Source organism: Sander lucioperca, chromosome 11 (assembly GCF_008315115.2).
Source record: "Sander lucioperca isolate FBNREF2018 chromosome 11, SLUC_FBN_1.2, whole genome shotgun sequence".
Taxonomy (NCBI): domain Eukaryota; kingdom Metazoa; phylum Chordata; class Actinopteri; order Perciformes; family Percidae; genus Sander; species Sander lucioperca.
In genome coordinates, this window is record NC_050183.1 from 18,932,359 (window position 1) to 18,958,498 (window position 26,140).

The 26,140-nt window shown below is 41.0% G+C and overlaps 1 protein-coding gene across 3 annotated transcripts; it reads right to left on the minus strand.

The window, feature by feature from the left end:
- Positions 1–1,045: 1,045 nt before the first annotated feature.
- On the minus strand, positions 1,046–25,514 carry LOC116038179 (voltage-dependent T-type calcium channel subunit alpha-1H-like). Of its 3 annotated transcripts, none has more exons than XM_031282396.2 (32): positions 25,236–25,514; positions 24,811–24,904; positions 24,130–24,266; positions 23,644–23,732; positions 20,382–20,541; positions 17,984–18,308; positions 17,770–17,862; positions 16,901–17,067; positions 16,324–16,378; positions 16,111–16,239; positions 15,697–15,845; positions 15,170–15,355; positions 14,896–15,013; positions 14,644–14,799; positions 14,411–14,524; positions 14,128–14,244; positions 13,798–13,883; positions 13,270–13,393; positions 12,893–12,961; positions 12,336–12,520; positions 12,015–12,141; positions 11,646–11,753; positions 10,859–10,948; positions 10,476–10,662; positions 7,948–8,114; positions 7,661–7,770; positions 7,424–7,557; positions 7,176–7,234; positions 4,996–5,074; positions 4,747–4,868; positions 3,713–3,871; positions 1,046–1,197 (listed from the first exon to the last, which is right to left on the minus strand). In XM_031282396.2, exons 1-32 carry the CDS (start codon positions 25,424–25,426, stop codon positions 1,099–1,101), a joined length of 4,185 nt encoding a protein of 1,394 aa, XP_031138256.1. In that variant the 5' UTR covers positions 25,427–25,514; the 3' UTR covers positions 1,046–1,098. The 3 variants fall into 3 exon arrangements, with proteins under 3 accessions (XP_031138256.1, XP_031138253.1, XP_031138254.1); XM_031282393.2 differs by having other exon boundaries at positions 1,046–1,230; positions 25,236–25,513; XM_031282394.2 differs by having other exon boundaries at positions 1,046–1,230; positions 7,948–8,099; positions 25,236–25,512.
- Positions 25,515–26,140: the final 626 nt, after the last annotated feature.

Here is a 26,140-nt window from a genome sequence, read left to right on the forward strand (position 1 = left end):
TTTATTAAAGAGAAAGATTTAAAAAAATGTTTACCTAACATTTCAAAAAGAGCAAAATTAGTGTCTGTCGATTACTCGTTAACAGTGTATTGTATTTTTGGTTAATTGCCCAGCTCTATGTCAGACTTCAACATTAACCAAGCAATGTTGAATTTTTGCCAATATGGATAAAAACCTCAATACAATATACACATATTTGCTATCTTATTTACATATTACATCAAAATAAGTACATCTCTAATCAACTTTTATTAAAATAAAAACAGCCATCAAAAGCAAACGTGGCGTACAAACAAAAGAACACATGAACACAAGAACAACTGCTTATAACAAAATTTAGGTCTGTCTGTCACTCTGAGGTAGAGCTTAGATCGGCCCAAAAAATCAAGCCCGAACCTGCCCGAGCCCGAGCACGTTGCGTCCGAGCCCGGCCCGGCCCGACACATTAACTGTAATTATGAGCCCGAGCCCGATTTAAACCCGACAATTTTTTTAATAGGTGGGCCGTTATAACTGACGTTCTCAACTACAATTCAGAGTTGTTTGAACTACAGAAATCTGTTTAGAATAATACAACAAGGACGAAGCCTGTAAACTGCGCTGTTTGTTTAGAATGGAACGGATCGCAAATGGATCTGAATGAAGAAACGTAAAAAAAAAAAAAGAAACAATGATGAACAACATATTGTTGTCACTGCCCACGACTTGTTTAAACTGCTTCCATACCTCCGACTTTCCTCCACACTTTCTCAAAGTTAATTCTCCTGTTTTTCTTTTTTTCTTTACATCTTCAAGCTCCCGGTGTGATGCGTGCGAGAGGAGGAGACTCCGCGCATGAAGTGCTGCATTTTGTAACTGCAGCCTAACTTTTGTAGGCTACACATTTGTTACTTTTATATAGCCTATATATATATTTATAATATTTCTGATTATGGCATGGCTTTCTCCCCACCCAAATAGGATAATAAGTAAATAAATAAATAAAAATTGCTTGATCAAGGGTCCGGCCCGGCCCGAGGATGTGGCGGAAAATAACGGCCCGAGCCCGACCCGAGGTCCAGTCTGGCTCGGGTCGGGCTTGGGCCGAGAATCTAAACTCTACTCTGAGGATCCCTCGGAGTTGCTGTGGCTGCATCTGGCTCCGACACTCTGGCCTGAAGACAGCGTGGCCCGCTCACGCTCCAGTTCTTCTTCCTCCTCCAGGGGGAGACAGACATTAGTAGGTTTGTTCTGAAACATTAAAATATTCTTCTATTACTTAATTGTATTTCAATCTCAAAATAAGAAATCAAAGATGGTTTATTATTATCATTAACATTACTATTATGTTCAATTTTGCAGAATCTTGTCTTGTAACTGTTTTTAGAAGTTTAGGATTTAGCCGGTTTGAGTTTGTACAGGGTCAGTTTGATCAATTACATTTCAAAAATCAGCGTCCCTGTTACTCTTGATAATCAACTGAATGCACTTAAAGGAGAACTCTGGGCAATTTTTACGTTAATCTTGATCGCTATACGTATGTGAGTACTGTCGATAGCAAAAGAAACGAGCCGAAACGGTGCTAGCAACATGGAGCTGCTGCAGCTAATGCCGAGGGCTCCCACTTAGCTAGAACAGCAGTTTTGGGGGCATAAGATAAAGAGTGCCTTTGTGCCTCTTAACAGACACAAAATGCAATTAAAATGTCTCTGCAACATGAACAGGGCCCTTACATGACGACAAGATGCGTTTTCAACTCAGACATTGTTTAAATTCACCTACCCTGTTAGCTGCTATCTGCCGTCTGGGATGAGTGAGTGTGTTCAGCCAGGCTTCGGTAATAATCATCACGCAGCAGTTCTGTGTGTATTTGTAGCATATATATCCATTTTGTGTGCGATCCATCTGGCGTTGGTGAATAGTAGTCTCTGCAGTGGCGAACTGTGTGTTAGTTGCCTTAGCCAGGCTAGCAGGCCCAACCGGCATCCTTATACTTCCTCCCCGCCTTCCCCGCCTGCCGCGGCCGACAACAATCCACGGGCGCCTGCTGGTCTGGTGGATGTCCTCCAGAGGACAGTTCATGCTTTTGCGGTGAAATTTTTGCGGCGAAAAAAGTTTATTTCCCCCTCAAAAATAGGTAATTGAGCACTGTAGTGGTTATGATCATATCAGTGACTATGTAACTACATGGAAACGGGCCAAATGATGCCTGTTTCTTGTAAAGTAACAGCGTTACAGAAGGCTGACTGTAGTCTTGCGCTGAAGTCCCGCGGGAATTCAGCTGTAGCAGGAAAAGGTAAACAGCAGTGTGCAGATCGGAGCGTAGTGTGTGAAGAGTGAAGAGCGGAGGTGTTCACAAGGGAAGAAGCTTGGAGTAAGGTAACTATGGAGCTAGAGCTAGCCTTCTGTAACACTGTTATGGCGCTTTTCCATTACATGGTACCAGCTCGACTCGCCTCGACTCTACTCGCCTTTTTTGGTTTTCCATTACGAAAAAAAGTACCTGGTACCTGCTAACAGGTACTTTTTTTAGTACCTCCTCAGTCGAGGTTCCAAGCGAGCTGAGGCGAGCCAAAAAGCTGACGTGAAAGCGACAGACGGGGGTGTCCTGAACAAACCCGCTATTTTTAAACAGTTAGCCAGCTGGTTTTTTTTGCTGCCTCCAGCATAATTTGAAACAAAATGTGTTTTCTGGCAACACACACCTTCGACGTTCTGTGTGTGTGTCGCGTTAGGTCACAGTAGTTTACTGCGGAGCCGCTTGTTTACAGTTCTGCGGAGGCTCCGGCAGAGCTTTCGCCGTAGCCTAACTACACACGCACATGGCCGGCTCCACGCACACACCAGCGCACAAGTATAAACATCAGGCCACTTTTACATAGGCTGCACAGGCTACGGCGAAAGCTCTGCGTGGAGCCTCCACAGAACTGTAAAACAAACTCAAGTGGCCTGATGTTTATACTTGTGCGCTGATGTGTGCATCGATACGGCATAACGACCAGCCACGCTGAGGCGGTACTAAAATCTGCAATGGAAAACGGACGCACAGTGTGTCGAGTCGAGGCAAGTAGAGTCGAGGCGAGTCGAGCAGGTACCATGTAATGGAAAAACGCCATTACTTTACAAGAAACAGGCATCATTTGGCCCGTTTCAATGTAGTTACATAGTCACTGATATGATCATAACCACTACAGTGCTCAATTACCTATTTTTGAGGGGGAAATAAACTTTTTTCGCCGCAAAAATTTTGCCGCGAAAGCATGAACTGTCCTCTGGAGGACATCCACCAGACCAGCGGGCGCCCGTGGATTGTTGTCGGCCGCGGCAGGTGGGGAAGGCGGGAAGGAAGTAGAAGGATGCCGGTTGGGCCTGCTAGCCTGGCTAAGGCAACTAACACACAGTTCGCCACTGCAGAGACTACTATTCACCAACGCCAGATGGATCGCACACAAAATGGATATATATGCTACAAATACACACAGAACTGCTGCGTGATGATTATTACTGAAGCCTGGCTGAACACACTCACTCATCCCAGACGGCAGCTAGCAGCTAACAGGGTAGGTGAATTTAAACAATGTCTGAGTTGAAAACGCATCTTGTTGTCATGTAAGGGCCCAGAAAATGTAAGGGGCATTACAGACCCGTAAAACAAAGCTATACAGCTGTTGTTATTAACTGATGGCTATATGTTTGTGTGCTTTCTTGGTCTGTGCATTTGTAAGAACTGTACCTCGTGGCTGTCCTCCAGTGCTTGCATGATCGCTGCCACCACCAGGTTTACCAGCACAAACTGGGCCATAACCACAAAAGTGGAGAAGTAGATCGGAGAGACCCAGTACAAGTAGCTCAAACAGCCATCATCGTTTGGACGGCATTGCCTCAATGTGTCCTTGAGAAGCACAGATCAAGATTCAGAAATGAAAAAAGAGGCACAAAGACTGAGGCACCATTACAAAATCTTTCTTACTCTGAAATCTTGACCGGTAACCGTTAAATCTGACAATAAGAAACTTAAAATATGTCTATTAAAACATTCAGAAAATAAACAAAACAAACAACTTCTTATAAGTTGGGATACAACATTATTGCAACACTTTATTTAATGGGTCTGTAATTTACTAATAATTTCCTGCTGTGACTAAAACACTCCCGATGTTACACTAAAGCATTTAACTGAAATAAATCAGTGTACCAACTGAACACTGTCTCCATCTTTCCTATAATTAGAACCAAACTTAGAAAAGATTCTTTCCAGGACACTTCCCAGAAAATGAATGGAAACATATTAGAATATCCTAGATCCATAAAATAAACACAACGTTTCTTTAATGGAGAAATAGGGACTTGGACTTCAAACCTCATGCTGTGCACTGAATACAAACTCCAACTAGTAGAACATATCACACACTTTTAAACAACCCAGCACATCGTCCATCACATCACACTGTAGAGTGATCCCTCTCTCATTGGCTGGAAGGTCACATTCAGAATACCTGGACAGTGTAACCAGACACCCATGATGAAGGTGTTTGCAGTTCCAAATGAATGCATCAGTATTAAACTGAACAAATAATATATTTTAATTGATTTAAATATGGCATTTTGTTGGCAAGTTGCCATGGTATCAGCGGGATACCAGCCCTCAAATTCAATGCTTGCAATTGCGGGTTATTGATTATCTCATATAAAAGTGCTTTCTCAGTGGTTTGGGTATAATAAATGTATAGAGCTGGTGTGTATCTGCATGCATGAGTGTGGACATACTGCCATAATCCCGCTCCAGTTGTCTCCGGTGCACACTTGGTAGAGCGTGAGCAGGGCCATCCCAAAGTGTTTAAAGTTGGTGTATCGATGTAAACCCAGGCAAACGTTATCTTCGGTGCATTCTGATTGACACAGAGGCAAACAACACAGACATACAGAAGTGATTTTTATGCACCATGGACATGTTGTTTAATTTTCAAATAAAATCCTTTAGATGTATGTGTATGTTATGCTAGTAGTGTGACTGACCTAGCCTGCCAAAGAGCTCCACTCCCAGCGCAGCGTAGACGAAGAAGAAGAATGCAAAAAGTAGACAAATATTTCCAACCTGAAATCAAAATGCCTATTAGATCCTCCACACAGCAAACTTTATGTACCTCAACTTGATGGAACTACAAGCCTTTTTTTGAGACAGGCTATCAATACAGACATGCCATGCCGGGGTGGTGATGGCACAGTGGATATGACACATGCCTTTGGTGTGGGAGACCTGAGTTCGATTGCACTGCGATACATCAACCAATGTGTCCCTGAGCAAGACACTTAAACGTTCAGTACGCTGGCCGTTCCCAACCTGGCGCGTGCAAATGTGACGTCATGGGATCGCCGTAACTGTTTATACTCGCGCGTGGTGGTCGCGACACTAGTTGCAGTCTTTCTGCATTATTCTCCTTAACAGAGGTGGCGCTAATGAGGAAAGGCTACCGACTTTGCTATTTCTAAGGACTAGAAGAAGAAGAAAAAGGTAAACAACGGCAGAACTGGCAATGCTTTGATTTAATTCGATGACCTACTTCGTCGGATCAAGCCTTTCATTCACCATAAAAGAACTCATCTTAACCCAGTAAGTTTACAAGAGAGACCTGCAGTCACTCCGAGAGTCCTGGCATTCGGTTGTCGGCGAACTCGTTCAGGCCCCGTTTCCATTTTGTCGTGCGCCGCTGAAAAAAATAGAGTGGTGCGCGCCCTCTGCTCGCGCACCTCAAATCCTGGCGCGCCAGGCCTTTTGACGTCAGTAAAAAAGTCTCAGAAGTGAATTTAGTAACGAAACATTTCAGTGTCTGAAATATGAGACCTGCTGTCTCGTCTCCAATGTATCTGTATGTGGTTCCTCAACCAATCAGCACGCAGCTCATCAAAATATTCATGAGCATACCATGTTTGGAAGAAAAGCTCTCGTTCCAAATAGGGCCAAAACACAGGGATGCATAAGGGCCCATAAAATAGCAACCGGGCAGTTTTCAGCCCAATCAATGTTACATACCCTATTAGGAGACCTTAAGGAACAGTGTGAAATGCCCTATACAATCATTCTATCACCCCTTTAATGTGTCTGTTTAGTTGCAAATAGGGGTGTCACGATTCTACAAATCCTCGATTCGCTTAAATTTTCGATTCTAAGGTCACATTTTTTTTAAAGCACAGGTTGCTATGCCATTATTTGAATAATATTCGAAGATTTAATGCTCAAATGCAGCCTGTTATTAATATGTACTACACTACTGAGGCTTATGCATTGTCAATGCCACTATAAGCATGTGGTTGTTGTTACACGTTCTGTCCACTAGAGGGACTACCAACATTAGCCTGGCCTCGAAGGGGACCTACGTCCCAGCGCATTGCATTTCCGACACGCCACTGTCTGTTTACATTCATTTTCCACCACGAGCACACAGTGACAAACACAAATCAACAGAGAGCTCTGTAATGAAACAATTATCTAACAAGTGTATTGAAGCAGCTCTGTTTAAAGGCTAACGGTGCTAGCAAAAACAAAAGTGTTAGCCATGATGCTAACGGCATTGATAACTATGTCAAACTGTGCTGCCTATCACTGCTATTTTAGCAGTTTAAAGCAAACCTGTTTCTAGCAGATTGTTACGTTACTGAGAATACAGCTGCCATGTTAGTCGTGCTGCCAGTGGAAGAATATGTTACACGCACATAGCAGAGCTTGCAAACTGTAGCTTTTTTGTCGACAACGCGAACATTGTCAACATAACTCACTGGAAATCCAAAATACTTCCACACCGTGAAAGAGGGGTTTCAAGTTCTGTCGATGGGTCTCCTGCATCTGTAGTTTCCATGCTATCTTTTGACTGGCTCTAGCTAAATTAGAGGAAGTTGACTCACAGCACTTCAACACGTGTGTTATTTTCCGCTTGGCAAGCCGACTGGACATGACATGGGGGCGTGGCAGCATCGACGATTCCATTTTTTAATTCGAAGTTGGAGATTGTGACTTAATTTCGGTCACACCCTTAGTTGTAAAGCACTGTCAAATATTCCTTTAAATGCAAATTTAATAAAAAAACACTAACTGCAAACAGGGCATAAACAGATACATTATGGTCACAATCTGCATACTGCAAACAAAATCATTCATAGTCACTTTATGTTTATAATGAATCGGACAAAAAGTGTTTTACCTGTGACAGCGTCTTGATAATGGTTTTCAGCAGAACTCGTATCTTTTTGGCCTTCAGCACTGAAGTGAGACACAGGAGTTGTGTGAATAACTTTGTATATGAGCATACACACACACACACACACACACACACACACACACACACACACACACACACACACACACACACACTGAATTAGACATTTGACACCTAAAGATACCTTTACAGCTAAAAAGATTTCCCTTTGTCGAGTGTGTGTATGTGTATACCTTGTGCTAGTCTGAGTACTCTACAGACTCTAAGGATGCTGGGATTAATGGGAATTGAGTCTGACATATCCATCTCTTGTAAAATAATACTGATTATGGAAATCAAAACGACAGCAATGTCCAGCAGATTCCATCTAAACACATACAGACAAAGTCATGCAACACTTTAGGCACCAGCAATACCAACATTCAAAAGCAAATAAGGACATTCAATTCTCACTTATTCTAGTGTGTTACCTGCTTTGTATGAACCTCAGTAAGCCAAACGCCACAAGCTTTAGCAGGACTTCGATGATCAGGATGACGGTGAACACATAGTAGGAATAGTCTGTAATCTTCTCTACATACTAAACACACAAACACACACACACACACACACAGAGGTTTATTTCTATCCCCTCACACAGTCAATGCAAATTTGTTTTTGGTATCAGTTATAAGATGTTCTCTGTGTGTGTGTGTGTGTGTGTGTGTGTGTGTGTGTGTGTGTGTGTGTGTGTGTGTGTGTGTGTGTGTGCATTTACCGGAGGTTGATCATAATGTTGGAAAGCCATCATTAAGACACTGAGGAAAATTATGGCAGCCATGAAGAGTTCCAGGAAGTTACTGGTACAAAAAGTGTGGATAGACCGACGAGTAGAGGAGTAATGTTCGTAATATGGAATCTGCTCAGACTCTGAAACATGCATGTCTACGCGCGCACACACACACACAAAACACACACACACACACATATGCAGATAAACACAGACAGAGAAAGGGAGAGAAATTTGTAACAAACACTCAAAACATTTAGATCAAATATGATATGATCAAAATCGTGGCTGGGTTATAGCTCGGTTGGTAGAGCAGGCGCACATATATAGAGAATAGGTGTGATTGGCAAAGGACAAAAAAGCAAAAAAATATACGCTGCACCCATGACGCTGCGACAGCAGCCCCCCCCCCCATTTTCTTTTCAAATGCTATAAAATTGAATGAAACACCCCAAATTCAATTAAAGTAATCATTAATGAAAAAAGACATTTTTCTGGAGAGTTTTTTGCAAAGAAATGGAGAAATTGAGTCTTACATGATATGTGCAAAACTGCAAGGTTAAGAGCCTACACTTTGCATTGTTGTAGTATCAACAGATATTACGGCATTTAGCATTTACATTACTGTTAATCAGTCATCACTTGATTACACATTGCATTACCTTGTTATAATATAAATAATGTGCCACATGAAGAGACAGTGCAGCATATGACAGTAGCAACAGCTGAGAAGATTTGGGTCTGTGGTGACCAGGTCCACCTCACACAAACTTCCTTCTCCCATTCTCTCTTCTTTGCACCGCACGCACGCACATGTTTTTTATGGCTGTCTGTGATTATACTTCAGGGTTTTTCCTTGCTCAGAATTTGTCTTTGCGGGAACACACAAAGCAGTGGGGGGGAGGGGGTCTGGGGTCTGAGGGTAAAAGACTTCAATTCCTGCATTCTGATACATTTTTAGGCACCAATTTATGGTAAAAATGTCAATATTTATTGCAAGGAAATCACAAAATTCTGATGGCTGGTAACAATTCAAAATACAAAATATAATGGAATATTATTATATTTAGTAGTCCAGTAAGGGGGCTTTCACATCCGGGACATGGGCCGGATACAACAACACTTTACCCCAAGGTCCAGTTGTTTAATTAGCATGAACAGGGCTTTATGGTAACTTTTTTCCCCCAAGGAGCATGTTTTGCTCCCAAGTTGAAAAATGTAGGATTGACTTAGGCTACTTAATCAGTGATGTTGAATATAGCCTACAGCGTAACGGACCACCACAGTTCATACATACATGTGAACCGTGGATTAATTGCAGAGTTTAACCTACATAGTGTAAAACTACTACGTGAATGGCGCACAGCAGAAAGACGGCTTCAGTTAAGAACATAACTGCAAACTCAGAAGGGCTGAAAAAGGTGACACTCCCCCCCAAAGGGAAAACAACATTTTCCCGGTGCTAAAACGATACTTTTAAAACGGTGCTATATATATATAATATATAGCACCGTTTTGTGTGTGTGTGTATATATATATATATATATAATTTTTTTTTTTTTTGAAAAGGAGCACCTTGTTCAGTTGTATTTGTCTGTTCAAAAATATAAAACAATAAAAAGTTGATCTAAAAAAAAAAAACACGAAAAACGATTCACGTGGATGACATTTTCCCATTCAAAACGGCAATTTTCACCGAAAAGCTAGTTTGCAGGTATGTAAGAAGAGAGTTCGCCCCCACACGTCCAAAATTCGTATTCAAATAACCTTCCGCAACGATTGCAGGCTCTTTGGTGGAGCTCTGCTTTGAATGAAGTTACATCGTGACAAATTAATGGACCACTTGTGGAGTGATATGAAGACATGAGTCAGAGGCACAAAAAACGTTGCCAGCAGTGACCGGTCATTATGTTTACCAATACCCCCGACCCGAAAAATTTGCGGATTTGCATGATTTACGAGAGCTTCATTTTCAGGTCGGAAAAGCCGGATTTCCGAAGAATCACACCCCTGATAGAGGTTTACTCCTTGACGCAGCGGTTGCGGGTTTCGGCTCCGACCCGCGGCCCTTTGCTGCATGTCATTCGCCCTCTCTCTCCCCTTTCATGTCTTCATCTGTCCTGTGAAAATAGAAGCCTAAAAATGCCCAAAAAAATGATCAAATGTGTGTATGTGAAAGGAGTCGCTTGTTGTGATGCACCCACAGATAATTATCAAACAATACTGCAGTTCCCCTAAAGTCTAAGCAGCATTTTAACATCTTTCAGCTAATTAACTTTGTTTTGATTCATTCTCGTCACTCTCATCAACATTATTTCCAGCTGCAGCTCTCAGCTGTTTATAACAATACAGCTCTGATGACTGTACACGACCTGTCCCAATACATGCATCAAACCTTTGTGATCAGCCACTGTTTGCGTGACCTAACCAGGCTTTCAGTTTCATTTTTTACAGTAGACTCTGAAATGTGATGCTTGGAAAAATAGATCACTAACAACCTACTTAATTCTCCTTACCCTCGCACTGGTCCTGTGATACTTCGGCCTCTTGTGGTAACGCTTGTAAAGCTGCTTTTTTTTTATCCTGCTGACACTGGTGGAAGGTCTCCACCATTACACCAATAAACATGTCGAGGAGAAAGAAGCTCATAATCATGAAGGTGATGAAATAAACAAGCATCCATTCGTTGTAGTTCGTTACAGGCTGAGAGGAGAAGAGAAGAAAAGAGAGATCAGATTTTATTTTCTTGTGTATAAGAAATGAAAAATAAAGAACAAATTTATTACACTGCCATCTTAAGAGGGCAAAACAGCCCCTGCGTTTAATATCTCTCGCTTCCTTTCCAATGTACATAACAGTGTAAAACAGTATAAATCAGGCACATTGCCAGCAAAAATACCTGTTCATCTACTCCCACAGCATCCAGGCCATCATACATAATGTTCACCCAGCCATCCTTAGAGTACATTACAAACAAGGACTGCAGAGCCTGAATGGGAAACAGAAATAACTGTTAAGTCAACACAAAGTGATTATCCAGGTCCTAATATAATTAGCTCTCAAGTTTAGTTACAGAATACACATTCATTACAGTTAGTCGAAAATGGTTAATATGGTAAATGAACCATATTGGGTGACGATTAAATGACATTGTGTGTACCAAGAAGGCGAGAACCAAGGAACCTGGGAAAATTAAGCCAAATTTTACTGCAATCTGATAAGCAGTTTTTGAGATATTATGCTAACTAACAAACATAAAGTCAAACACGTTGGCTAGTGCGATGTTAGCAAACAATTCTCTCTCTGTAATAATCTGTGGTTTTCAAAAGCAGATGCATATTTAGTAGTCTCAACAAGTGATCCAATGTTGTCCCAAAAACAAAACCCCTGTGATCACGTCTGCAAAAACCTGCTTCTGGATGAAAAACCTATTGAGGGCGAGGGAACAGTAAATAACACACAGTACGCAGATTCACCGTATGTAAACTGTTTTAAATGTACAATGTCTCAATAAACATTCAGTCCTCTGTTTTAAATTGAAAATATGGCAATAGCATGATGAATCTATTTAATTCCTAGTTTCTACCTAGTTAATTTGTTTTTGGACATGCTGGCATGAATGCTAATCTTTTCCTATCCATCCTACATCCCTCTCCCTGTCTCATCCTCTGTGCGTTAGTCCATACCTTGTACACCTTTCGTTCCCAGCGATAGTTGGCCGACAGACATTCAGTCTTGTTGGTGATGTTTCTTGTGTCCTGACCCACACAGTAGAAGAACTTCCCTTTGAACAACTACAGTGTTTGTGTAAGAAAAAGACAGAGACAGGGTGTCTGTTGTGTTATTTTACCAACTGCATCAAAGCTGTCACTATCAATGCCAAGAATAACAAGAGTGAATTCCTAGGTGTTTACTATGAGTGCTGGCCAGGGGTCACGTTGTTAATTTCCACAGCTTGATTGTCAGTCAGCGTATAAGAAAGCTGTGTGTGTGTGTGTGTGTGTGTGTGTGTGTGCGTGCATCCGTGGGTGTGTGAGTGTGCATCCCCACAGTACCTGCACCCCAAGAATGGCATAGAAAAAGAGGAAGGTGCAGCAAATAAGAACGATGTGCCCGATGGGTTTAACCGAGGCGAGAAGGGCTTCCACAGCCAGCTTCAGTTTTGGGGCTCGCTTGATCACCCTGGAACACACAAACATAAACAAACCGATGTTTGTTACAACCAGCAAATGTACGTACAAACACAAACTGACCCAAATATGAAATAAGATGGGATGCTGACACAAAAACAGTATACGTACATAAGCACTGGTATCAACCCACACAAACAGAAAACAATCATCGGTACTGTACACACACACAAATTAATGATGTACCTCAGCGGGCGCATTGCGCGTAGCAGGCGCAAAACTTTGAGCACGCCCAGCACATGTTTTCCACTTGTACTGGCCAGAGAGATTAAGATGTCGACTAAAGACAGAATCACCAAAAAACCATCCACAGCATTCCAGGCAGACCGGCAGTAGCTCTCCTTCCCAAACAGCAAACCAAGAGCTATAACCTGGTGTAACAACACATCAATTCCAACATATTACTTAATATACAGTATTACAGATTCTTTAAAATTCTCCTGAAAATCCGACGTACAAAATAGATTTTAAGATACAAAATGATTGGTCCAAAATTATAACTAAACTAAATAATAATAAGAATTGTCAAAGGCAGGGTGTCGGTTAAATAAATGTGAGCTCTTCTCTTATACATCTGTCTTTATTTTTCGTATCTGATCTCAACCCAGCAGGGGTTGGAAAGTTCATTCAACAGCTCAGAAGCCATGAAGTAACTGTATTCATTAGAACAAAGAAAACATTGTAGTTAATAATAAACGCCATTTCACAGTAGACCTCTACGGTTACAAAAATCTGATGTTTACCTTAAAGAGCATCTCTACAAAGAAGACAGCAGAGAATACGTAACCGGCCGTATTCAGGATCCAACGCTCCTAAAGGGAAGAGTGAGATTCCTTTTTAACGTGCCTGTTTGTATCACAAATAATCAAACTCATTACATATTATTTGTTTCATGAAATGCAAAGCATCCAACTTTACTGTGTAAGTTTGTGTTTCTAAGTCTGCAGTGACTGCATTTGCCATCTCTCATCACAGATTACATGTAGTATGGTCATACTGTGTGTGTGCATCTGTCAATATTTATCGTACAATGCTTGTGTGTGTCCGATAGGATAGGGTTGTTTGTTAAGGGTTTACTGTATATCCCTCTCCAGAGGAACAATAATTGTAGGTGTCTCACCGTGCTTTTAAGGTTTATTTCAGGCCTCTCCACAGCGATGGTGATGCAGCTGAGGAGAATGAAGACCAGAACCATATAGTCGAACATCTTGTGAGAGATCAGGCGTTGACAACAGATGCGGAACCTGAACACAAACACACACACACACACACACACACACATACACGTACACACACTTAAAATAGCTACAGTTAGTTAAACATCTGAGGAAAACCAAGGGAATAAAAGAGACAGTGAAATGTCCCTGTAATAGTCCTTCAGTCGTCTTTTGGCATACTGTATGCAACTTATGTATCAAAGTAACATTTTTGAGTGTTTTATATCAAAATCTCTCTCTTTCCCTTCCTGTAAAAAAGTAAAATATTTTGATGACTCATCTTGAACTCGTTGGTATAGATATAAATGTATCCAATCAGATGTCATGTTACATGGTTTCTGCAAGTTACATGTAAATGTAATTCTTTTTCATAACACATAGAATGCAATTTGTGTGTGTGTGTGTGTGTGTGTGGGGGGGGGGGGGCTTACCTGTTCTGTGGAGAAAACACATAGAACGACCACTCTTCATGTTCTTTGCACCAGCTGACCGTTTTCTGGATCAAGTTCAAACATCTCTGCATGGGTGAAGAGTTACACATCAGCCAGCTCTCTTTATCCGAAGCATGAAGAAAATACTTAAAAGAACCACCAGCAACATTACAGAGGGGTGGTATACCAGCAAAATGCTGCTCAGAATATAGGCAAAGAGACCAAAGTGGCTTTGATCATGTCACTTTCTGCTGCATTTTTGTGTGTAAAACCTTGTAAACTCTCACGTCCCAAACCAGACTTCTTAAACTATCACTATTAGGAACTTACATTGTCCCCATTGGTATCTGTAGGTGCAGAGTCTTCTCCTGGAGCAGCGTTAATCGCATTGAATCTGCTGGGCCAACAAGCAGAGAGAGAGAGGCCTCGGTTGGGTCCTGAGGGGCCCTGTGTCAACATGAAATACAGCAAAGGTGGGTATGTTTGAGCAAGTACAGCACCTCAAGTGTCCAAACTGTAACTATTAGCAAACAAGTCGCTCACCACCAAGTACTATATCTCAGAGACCTCTCAATAGATTCTAAAACCACAGTTTGCACTCTTAGGAACTTACGTTTCTGTCATCGTTATCTGTCTGTGCAGGGTTTTCAGGGGTCAAGATTTCCGGAGTGGAAGTGGTAGACTCACAGGAAGGGCGAGAAGAGTCTTGATCCATACCTGAGAAATGCTGCAACAACAGGAAATAGAGTTTGGCATAGGTGTAAGTGTTTGAGTGTGCCGTACTTAAAAGCCACGTTTGGTGTAAAACAGCTAGCTCTTGGAGAAAACTAAGATAGAGGTCCTTACCCTAGCCTGGAAACTCTGAACCACTATGCCCACAAGTATATTGAGAAGAACATGTTTTCCCAATATAATGACCACAACAAAGTAGCTACAGCCCCATTCGGAGGTAGTTGCCATGGCGTTGTACATCACCAGATTCCAGTTCTCCTGAGTCAGAATCTGGATTGAGAGATTTATTAAAAGAGAGTAGTACAGACAGAGATTGAGGCACAAATTGTATGATGATGGAATGGAATAATAAAGTCAAAAACTAACCTGGAACACAGTGACCATGGCCCAGAGCAGGGTGTCAAAGTTTTTTCGCTCAACGATGACTTCTCCGTGCTGCGTCTCGTAGTAATATTTACCACCAAACAGGTGCATACCCATTACACTGCAGAGTACCAAGAACATGCATGCACAATCATTGAGATGCATCCTGTGGGTGATCATCATCATAATAGTAATAGAACAGCATCATTTGGAATTAGCTGTGATTAGATGTCTACAGACAGACACATGGGGAGGAAGGATTTGTGTGTGTACATGCCTGAAAATAAAGATGACAAACAGCAGTAGCATGCAGAGTGTGGATGCCTCTTTCATGGTCCTCTTCAGCACGAGCAGTTGTCTCTTCAGGTAAGGGAGGAAGTGAAGCAGCCTCACAAACCGCAGCAGACGAAATGCACGCAGAACTGACAACCGGCCGTCTGCGTTAGATATTATCTCCCACAAACTGAAAACCACAAACAACCATGTCTTTAATATAGTGTATGTTGAGGTTATAGGTTATATTGTGTTCACTATATTACTTAATCTAGTCTGAAACTAACACAAGTTACTAGTATCACAATACTGAGTCAGTGTTGTCCACTGACTCAGTATTACGTGTTAAGTATTACGTGTTAAGTATAATAGAAACAATGAATTTTGCGTGATACCTGAACAGTTTTTGTGTGTCATGGTTCCAATGAGAGTCAAACCCCAAACAAGGAAATTGGGATATAATGTGGATTTTAATAATGGCATGTATTACAGGACAAAGCAATAAAGTCAGACTGCATGGGATCAAATTACCTGATGATAACAATGACAAAGTCAAAGATGTTGTTCCAGTCCCTAAAGTATGTCCACGTGAGAGCCAGCAGCTTTAAGACCAACTCCACAACAAATATAATGGTGAAGACAATGTTACTGATCTGTAACATATCTGTCAACTTCTTAGGCTGTAGGAAGAGAGGATGGAAAGAAATAAAGCTAGTTAAAGTTACTATTCTAGTATTCCCTTTGGGGTTCTTAATGTTGGAAGATTAGGGCAGAATTTAAAAAGCATCTTTGTTAATCCCCAGCATAACAAAATACTATCATCAAACCACTGCTGTTAAGCTTTGAACCTTTTAATTGCTCAGTCTATCATTCACCTCACACACCTGAAATTAAATTCAGAGACGTAGACAAATAGTAAGCAGACAGAAACACTTTGCTCCTCACCTGGTCATGATGCTCTATGGCTATGGTGACAATATTGAGGAAAACAGCAAACATGATCAATCGGTCGAAGAGTTTACTGTTGACAGTCCTCTTAAGTTTTTGCATGAATGGTCTCCAGACCTGAAAGATCTGTCACAGAAAGGTAGTCAGTTAACATAGGCAACAATGCTGCTGCTGCTGGCGGTTCTGTAGAAAGTTGTTGACTAGTCTCACCACTGGGTCATCAATCCTGCTGCTGCCGCCATGAGGATGCACCTGGTTATGAAGTCTATCGGTAAAAGGACATGAATAACAATTGTCAATTGTCAGGTTAAATTAAGACATGTTTTGCTCTGGTAATGTCCATGCGTGTGACGTGTGTTTGCTTTTGAATCTGCATCTTTTAGGAATGGGCTCTCAACATTTTTGGTGTCCAATTGTGAGAAACACAAATTAACTAATGCAAACTCAACTGTTCCATGCTCAGAGCATGGAACCCCATAATATCAAAGAAGATTTAATCAGAGAACGTTTAACTTCAAACTCGGGGCATAGGTGAAATTCAATTTTTCTACCTAGAGGCTTCCAACTTTTGCCTGAACGAGTACTACATGTACTACAACATAAGAAAGCATTTATATCTACTTTCATCCTGAGCATGAGGGAATAATGCATCTGACATAATCTTCTACCGTTATACACACAGATATTACTGCAAACTACAAATCTGACCACAAACACAACAAAGTGTTGTAAGTGCTACTTTAAAAGACTGGTCCAGGTTGTATATAGATCTTATACAGTGACTGACCTGTTGAATTTACGGGAGATCCCCTGCAGCCATCCAGTTAACTTGCCATAGAGCCATGCGATAGCCACAGCACCGACACTCTGCTCTGCTGTTTCTTGTTTCATGTTGTCCGAGAACTGGGTGGCGATGACGACTGCACACACGTTCATCATGATAAAGGAGCCCATCTGGTGGGAAAGTAACAAGTTGCTATTTAGAGCAAGGGTTCGAAAACTGCTTTGAGATAATTGTACCATCGATTTAACCATTACTGCCCTCAATTTAATTTAGCTACTTAATTTAAGTGTTAACAATAAGTCTGTTTCAGGAGCAGCGCAACAAGCTTTTAAACAATTCTGTCTAAATGACAGCATTACAAGTGGCCCAACTCAAGTTGACAAGTTAAGGGTGGTTATGTCTGTCTTTTATTTATTTTTCTACATCAGAGTATGTAAAACAATGTGTTACATAAACATGTGAGGATCTAACTAAAATCTGTAGTTAACAGATGGCTTTTTCTCCAGTTTATTTTAAGAACTGCAGCGAGTCAGGCTTACAGTGAAAATGTGTGTTTCATTGATTGTAGGTTCATTGAATGCTACAGGGGTTCGGCGTGGGTCTATTTAAAAAAAGACCCACATTAGTGCGTGTAGCATTGGGACTGATATTGAGGACCAAATCAAAATGTAGTTTCAATGTATTTTGCTGCCTCTGTTGGATTTTTATAGTTGCTACTGAAATTATTAAACCAGAGTTACAGATCATTATGTAGCCCAGATTTACCAGTATGGAAGAATACCAAAACATAATTTTGAAGTTGTTTTTTGAGACATAGGAACACGGTCAAATACTATGGTTGTTAACTAAAACAAAGACAAGTGGCTACTCACAACAGTGACGAGTACAAAAAATAAAACACTCCACCAACAATGAGCATCAATAACATAAAACATGATCTCCGCCCATCCTTCCAGTGAGACAACCTGGAGGTAGACAGAGAGTGACAAAAAATAAATGATTATTATGTGGCAACATTTTAATAAGCTCCTAGTTAAAAGTTTAGTTAAAATGTTTCTGAACATGTACAGTAAAAGCCCTTGTTACCTGGAATATGGTTATCCAGGCGTAGCCAATGTTGTCGAAGCTAATTGTTCCCATGTAAGGGTTGTGGTCCCCGGGCCGACAGACATTGTAGTACATGTTCCAGTTGACACAGGCGTTAGCACTGGCCCCAGCCACCGTAGAGACAAGCTCATCTACAGCTGAAGCATAGTGGTGAGCAGCCAATGAGCAGTTTTCCCCATTTATGTTGTAAGGTGGCACATCATGGCAGCGTTGCATCCCGCTCTTGCCATCAGGCGAACAGATAAATGGGAGTTTTTCACCATACTTGTTCATGTAATATGGATTTAAGGACACGTTGTACTTTCTGGATAGAAAAAAGAACAACAGTTTTTACACGCTAGAAATTAATACACTCGACATCATGACATGACATGACATGGTTACTAGATTTCACGACAGTTTTTTTGTGCTATGTGTTGAAAAAAAGAAAATGTACATACAGTGGGTCATGTTATATTTGATACACATACAGTACTGTGCAAAAGTTTTAGGCAGGTATGAAAAAATGCTGTAAACTGACAGAAGATAAATCTAAATCAAATCTATATTTGGTGTGACCACCCTTTGCCTTCAAGACAGCATCAATTCTTCTAGGTACACTTGCACACAGTTTTTGAAGGAACTCGGCTGGTAGGTTATTCCAAACATCTTGGAGAACTAACCACAGATCTTCTATGGGTGTAGGCTTCCTCAAATCCTTCTGTCTCTTCATGTTATCCCAGACAGACTCGATGATGCTGAGATCAGGGCTCTGTGGGGGCCATGCCATCACTTCCAGGACTTCTTGTTCTTCTTTACGCTGAAGATAGTTCTCAATGACCTTGGCTGGATGTTTGGGGTCGTTGTCCTGCTGCAGAATACATTTGGGGCCAATCATACGCCTCCCTGATGGTATTGCATGATGGATAAGTATCTGCCTGTATTTCTCGGCATTGAGGACACCATTAATCCTGACCAAATCTCCAACTCCATTTGCAGAAATGCAGCCCCAAACTTGCAAGGAACCTCCACCATGCTTCACTGTTGCCTGCAGACACTCATTATTGTACAGCTCTCCAGCCCTTCGGCGAACAACCTGTCTTATGCTACAGCCAAATATTTTGACTCATCAGTCCAGAGCACCTGCAGCCATTTTTCTGCACCCCAGTTCCTATGTTTTCGTGCATAGTTGAGTTGTTTTGAGCACTTGTTTCAATGTCGGAGGTGTGGCTTTTTGGCTGCAACTCTTCCATGAAGACCACTTCTGGCCAGACTTCTCCGGACAGTAGATGGGTGTACCTGGGTCCCACTGGTTTCTGCCAGTTCTGAGCTGATGGCACTGCTGGACATCTTCCGATTTCAAAGGGAAATAAGCTTGATGTGTTTTTCATCTGCTGCACTAACGTTTCCTTGGCCGACCACTGTGTCTACGATGCTCAACGTTCCCTGACTTTTTGCAAGTGTACCTATAAGAATTGATCCTGGTTTGAAGGCTAAGGGTAGTAACACCAAATATTGATGTGATTTAGATGTTTTTATGGTCGCTCACTTTGCATTTTGTAAATTGATAAAAATAAACAATCATTATTTATATTTATGAAAGCATTCTTAGTTTACAGCATTTTTTCCACACTTGCCTAAGACTTGTGCACAGTACTGTATATGCCAGTGATGGAGTACTTGAGTCCAAGACTCGGACTCAAGTCGCTATTCTCTGGACATGTGACTCAACTTGAACTCCAGCACTAATGACTTGGACTTTATAAAAGGATTTTATAAAATCGGACTCAAATTCATGAAATAGGACTCGGAAGTTGGATGATGTTACCGACTACTTTTATGTTTAAATTATGTGTAACAGGTAATGGTGTCTCGACTCGGTCTTGGACAACACTGGGGACTCGAGACTTGACTCAGACTCAACAGTTGGTGACTCAACTACAACACTGATATATGCATATACATATATATGATACATATACAACAGAGTAAATAATTGAGAAATTTGAAGACATACCAAAACCTGATATCAGTGAGATATCAGACAATAATTATTATTTGATGTTAGTTAGTGCCTTGCTAAGCCTTTTAATACATTAAAAAAGGAAACACATTATTATCAATATCATGATATTGCTTTAACTCTATTTCTACATTTACTATATATATTGTCTGTTGGTCAGCAAAAACAAGCTCTCTGAAAAATTCACCTCTGGTCCTGGGATATTAGCATGGGCATTTTTTTTTTACAATTTCTTGACAATTGATAGACCAAACTATAATCAATAAATCAAGAAAATAATTGGCAGATTATTTGACAATTGGTTATTGTTAGTGCAGCTCAGAGAGAAGAGATAAAATGCAAATACTGCAAAAGCAGAACAAGCATTTTCCTTACGTGGGAATGTCCTCTCCCAGGAAGCAGCGGTTGCGCAGCTGCCCCGCCCACAGCTGGACTCCCACAACGGCAAAGATTTGTATGATGAAGATGTAGACGACCAGAACATTTGCTAGCATGGGCACGATGCCTAAGAGTACTGTCACCACATCCAGCATACCTACACAGATGTACACAAAAAGATGCCGTCAGAAGTTATTTTGACTGAAACTTTGTAACAAACAAACAAACAAACAAACACACACACACACACACACACACACACACACACACATGACTTGTTCACTTGTGTAAAGTAAACATACATGACAGATAGTTGACCATGTTTCAAACTCTGTTGACATGGTAAACTTGGATCATACAGGTACACTTACATACACATACTGGTTATACTGGCCAGCATAACGTACAGATTAATAATACTTTTATCCTCTGGGACTTGAACTCACAATTTATGTGGCTAGTTGTGTCTGTCTGTTCAACATCAATCTATCTTTAGCCATCTCATTGAAATATATGCTTATTAGAGGATGGATTCGGACAGATATTTAGAAATGATGTTCGGGTTCGGGTCGGGCTCGGTCACATCAGCGCGATAACTCATTCATTGAGTTGGCCCAGCAGCTTTTTAAAGGGGTGATAGAATGCAAAACCGATTTTGCCTTGTCATAGTTGAATAACGACAGTTCGTGGTTAAATAGGACATACATGTCAAAATCCCATTGATACCCCTATCCTCTGCAAATCTCACATTTTGAAACTGCCGCTGAAAACGGGCGAATCTGAACAAAGCTAAAAGTTGACGTAAGCATCTCAACTCCTAGTCTCTGTCACGCCCCAACATTTGCATAGGCTACACCACTGACCTGAGGTCAGCTTAGTCTTCTGAATCTAGCTAGGTCACGCAGATCTCCAGAGGTCTGCTATTTAATTAATTATTAATTAATAAATTCACTTCTGAGACTTTTTTATGCGTGAAATCAACTATGTAGAGGTCAAATATGGGCCATTTTATGAAAATTGATGGCTAATTGCAAATTTTGTCCGACTGTGTGTCGCAGTTCAGCAGGAGCTCAGCGGGCTTCGTGAAAGCGGCCGGTGCTGCCTCACCACCCGGCGTGTCCTACTTCATAGACTCGCTGTGAGCTAGCTGGATCTCCGTCACGAAGGGAAGCCAGCGGCGCTCCATACCCGCGCAAAGTCACCGTTTCTGGGTTACTGGACTACAAAATGCAGAGGCCCTGATGGAGCTCCAGGGCCTGCAGCTAGCCGCGATCTTTACCCATAGGATTGAAGGGACAGTAGCAGCTAACGAAATCCATAATGTTCACAAAAATGCATTAAATTGAAATCGGACACCATTGTTAGCTTTATAAGACCTTGGGGTAGATGTTATATAAGTGGCGTGACGAAATTCAAACTGTAAATACACTTTAATTATGCCGAAAGTGAAGCTAACTAGCCGCGATCTGTACACATAGGATTGAAGGGACAGTAGCAGCTAACGAAATCCCTAGCTAATGTTCACAAAAATGCATTCAATTGAAATCGGACACCATTGTTAGCTTTATAAGACCTTTGGGTATATGTTATATAAGTGGCGTGACGAAATTCAAACTAAGTATACTCTAGTTATGCCGGCAGCTGGCAGCCAGCCAGCTCCGCGGAGCCCCGAGCCCCAGTAGTCCAGAAAAGTAGTAGTCCTAAAGTCTGACATATTGACATATTTGAGCATTATATAGTTGATTTCTCACATAAAAAAGTCTCAGAAGTGAATTTAATAACGAAATAGCCCGACAAACAACGTATAACTTTGCAGTGTCTGAAATATGAGACCTGCTGTCTCGTCTCCAATGTGTTTCTATGGGGTTCACTCAAACCAATCAGCACGCAGCTCATCTAAATTAGGGCTTTGACGCCGAACTTCGATATTCGAATATAATTCGAATATTAAAAAAAATATTGATATTCGAACAAATATTAGGCAGCCCTTAATATTCGAATTTCGAACCTGTTATGGGCATTATTTTTTTGTTAATGTGTTTGCTTGTAAACCTTGTTTTCAATTCAGATTCCGACGCTTTTTCACGCATTTCAAAATGTAAACACGTCGCGGCGACGCACGTCGCGGCGACGCACGTCGCTCGGCCGCGGCTTGGTAGCGCATTTCCCCCGACTCATTTCCTGGTTCTCCTTCTCCATAAACAACGTAAAATCAAGGAGAGGGTTAACTTCTCCTGCTACAGATTTCCCACCGTGGTCAGAAAGAACAGAGGAGACACTTTGTTTCTCTCACTAAGACTATAGAGTCGCTACTCACCGTCACTCTCTCACAACACACACACACACACGCGGCTCGACGCACACACCAGCGCAAAAGTATGAACATCAGACCACTTACGTAGGCTACGGTGAAATATCCGACCTTCCTGTTGAAAGCATATTGTTTGTGTTTAATCCAGGGTCTGACTTTTAATTTAAAAAAAAAAAACAGTGGTGGCAGTGTGTTTTTCTTCTAACAACATCATTGCACACCTACTGACTGATACACTGCCCTCTGGTGGGCAGAACATATAGGAAGTTTGAAACCAATATAAGCCTTACTGAAGGCATTTAATGGTCAAAATATTATTAATAAATATTCGAATATATTCGAATATTAATATTCATAAACAAACGAACTTCGAATATGATTTTTGGGCAAAAGTCAAAGCCCTAATCTAAATATTCATGAGCATACCATTTTTGGAAGAAAAGCTCTTGTTCCAAATAGAGCCATATTCACAGGGTAGTTAAGGGCCTAATATAATAAAATAGCATTCGGGCAATTTTCAGCCCAACCAATTTTACATACCCTATTAGGAGACCTTAAGGAACAGTGTGAAATACCCTATATAATCATTCTATCACCCCTTTAACGTCGGTGCTACATATGGTTCAGTGGCAGCGAAAGACGTCCTGCCTGACCCCACCCACCACTGTGTCAAAACGGTGCCGTGAGCTGGCAACAGAGAAACGCACAAAGCTGGTTGAGCAGCTAAATTACATTCTGGCTGAGGTGAATTTGATCGGAATGACAACGGATATCTGGATGGAGGACTACCATGTGCTCATCTGTTGAAAGATTCACAGTGAAAGCTTTCACTCATAAAATTATCAATATTAAAATGACTACATATTGCACTTGTTGTAGGTAGTATGTTTGGAAACACTGAAAACTAAGTTTTGAGGACCAATGCAAAATGTTGAAATGTCGACTTACTTGGTACTCTGCTGATGAGTCGCAACGGAGAGAGCACTTGACAGAACTGGAAGTGGATGCCACAGTTTTCCAAGATAAAATCCAACATCCTGAAGGGACAGTTGCAGACAGAAACAGGGACAACAGTTTCATTTTGTGTTATTTCATTTACAAAAATCAAAATGTACAGCATTATAATGCTAAATATGAAAACTGTTCATAAACAAGCCATGAGATGCTGACGGTTAAAAAACTTTTTTTTTAATGGAATTCCTTCTCTAAAATATAAGCAAAAGTCAGGCCAGTCTGACCAAAGCTGTCCAAACGTTTTGGGTTTTTTTTTGGTTTTAAACTAAGAGCCTTGCTGTATTTGTGAGTGAATTATTATGTATGTTGTCTTTAAACACAGGAGAAACTGAGACATTAAATATGATGTCTCCCTAAGGTGACTGCTGTTGTTTATCAGCAGATGGAAGAAAAAACAGAAAGGCATTGTGGAATACTAACTCTCCACAGTTGATGATGAAGTCCAGCTTGTTCCAGTTGTTGCTAAAGTAACTCCCTCTATAGCCAAAGACTCCCAGGACCATCATCTTGATGAGCATTTCCACAATAAAGTAGATAAAGATCAAGGCATCCACTATCTGGCCATACACAATAAAAGAAAAACATACAGTTAAACAGAGTAGAAACAACAATGCTAATTCTAACATACAAAAGTACTATTGTGTTTACTCATCAATACAGAGGGACATTTTCAATTGATTGTATATAAAAGAGGTATTTTATATACAATCGGTTATCATTCGCCTTTTATGTTATGTAATTTAGGTGATCTCAAATATGGTGTGATATGGCCACTTTCTCTGTCCAACATTTGGCCCAGTTGACCTGTTTCAAGAGCAGAAAAGTGACTCAACCAGGCCAGAACTGAAGGACTGGAGTGAAACCTATTGAACTTGAACCTTAGTCTTTCGGTTAAAAATATAATCTGTTTAAAAATTAGACAACCATTTTCCACACAAAAATATACCATGTATTCAATGAAAGATTCACAGCACAGATATCTAGCCACACTGCAATAATATAAATTGAGGTCATCAGTATTAACCAATGTTGTTTGTATGTTTTCATTGAGAGTAAGGATTTGCAAGGATTTGGAAAATCCACACCAAGGGTCACACTAACCTCTTGCATGGTGCTCTTCATTTCACCTGGCTTGTAGTAGGACAAACTTGCACACCTGAAGAGGATCATCGCTACAGTCAAATACACAAACCATGTGGAGGAAGAGGTTAAGGTCAAAACACATAGGATAAGATTATATTTATTCATTCATTCATATTATTCATCAACAGAGTATAGATGATTACGTACTATAATCACAGGGACACAATAACTAATAATGACCAAATCAATTTATACAATCTTGTAATGTTGTAATATGCCACAGCTAGACAGGTGAGTATGTCCTCTAGATACATTCAGAAATATATTGGTATGATATCTACACAAGTTTGTATTATTATTATTATTATTATTATTATTATTACAACACATATTTGGTCTTTGGTGTCAGACAAGGCTAAACTTCAAGCAGTAGGAAAGGATATGGGCTATAGGCCACTTGCAGACACCAGTTACGGAGTCTTCTGGACGGTTTTAAGCAGGTGACAGCTACAGGGGCCAGGGTCGGGTAGGGCAGCTGCTCCTCCTGCGGGTGTGGGTTGGCAACTTCTTGTAATGGTATAGCGATTGCCACCTCCCGCCGCTGCTCCTCCTTCTGTCTCTCAAAGTCAGTCATGATGTTCAAGCACAGATACACTATAGCAGTGGTTCCGAACCTGGGGTCCGGGGACCCCTAAGGGGGGCGGCAAAGATCACAGGGGGGGCGCAAGTCTTTATCTGGTTTGAGGTTGAGGTAAAAAAAAAAATATTTGCACATGTTAAACAAATTATGATAATACACTAGAATATATAATGTATACAAAAGTCTGTATAAAAACTATATATTTTTGTTCTCGCTTAAACTTGTAGGCAGGCTACTTAGTAGGTCAAACCTCCGGGACCTCTTAACCTGGGACCCTGCTGTCATCAGGTCAGCTGCTAGCTGCTAGCTGCTATCATCCTCGTTTTTCCTGCCGCCACGGCATCACTATTTTATGAACGAAACATGGCGGAGAAACTTAAAAGTGCTGATAACTCCTTTGTATCAAAAAAGAAAGTAAGGGAAAGTTACCTCAACTTTGGTTTCAGAGGGGGGGCTCAGCTTTTCTTAGACATAAGTAGGTGGGGCGCCAAGGAAAAAGGTTAGGAACCACTGCACTATAGGGAGTTCAAACAGAGGTGCAGAGAGGAAGTGGATAAACAGAGGGAAAACAGGCAGGTGACAATCAGAAAGGAGAAAGGGACGGAGAGACAGACAAGAAAAAAATGCACAAATAAAACAAGTAACTGGGACATTATTGTTTCTAAAATATATGTTGCTGTTTTGTTTTCGAAAATGCTATTTGGCAGT

What these genes read in the sequence shown, in the direction of transcription:
- LOC116038179 (XM_031282393.2), bottom strand. Translation starts at nt 25,426, where the DNA reads ATGACTGACTTTGAGAGACAGAAGGAGGAGCAGCGGCGGGAGGTGGCA. An exon ending in CCTGGATAACCATATTCCAG is followed by an intron (nt 17,863 to 17,983) that starts GTAACAAGGGCT and finishes GTCTACCTCCAG; the next exon opens with GTTGTCTCACTGGAAGGATG. An exon ending in CCATGGTCACTGTGTTCCAG is followed by an intron (nt 14,800 to 14,895) that starts GTTAGTTTTTGA and finishes CTCTCAATCCAG; the next exon opens with ATTCTGACTCAGGAGAACTG.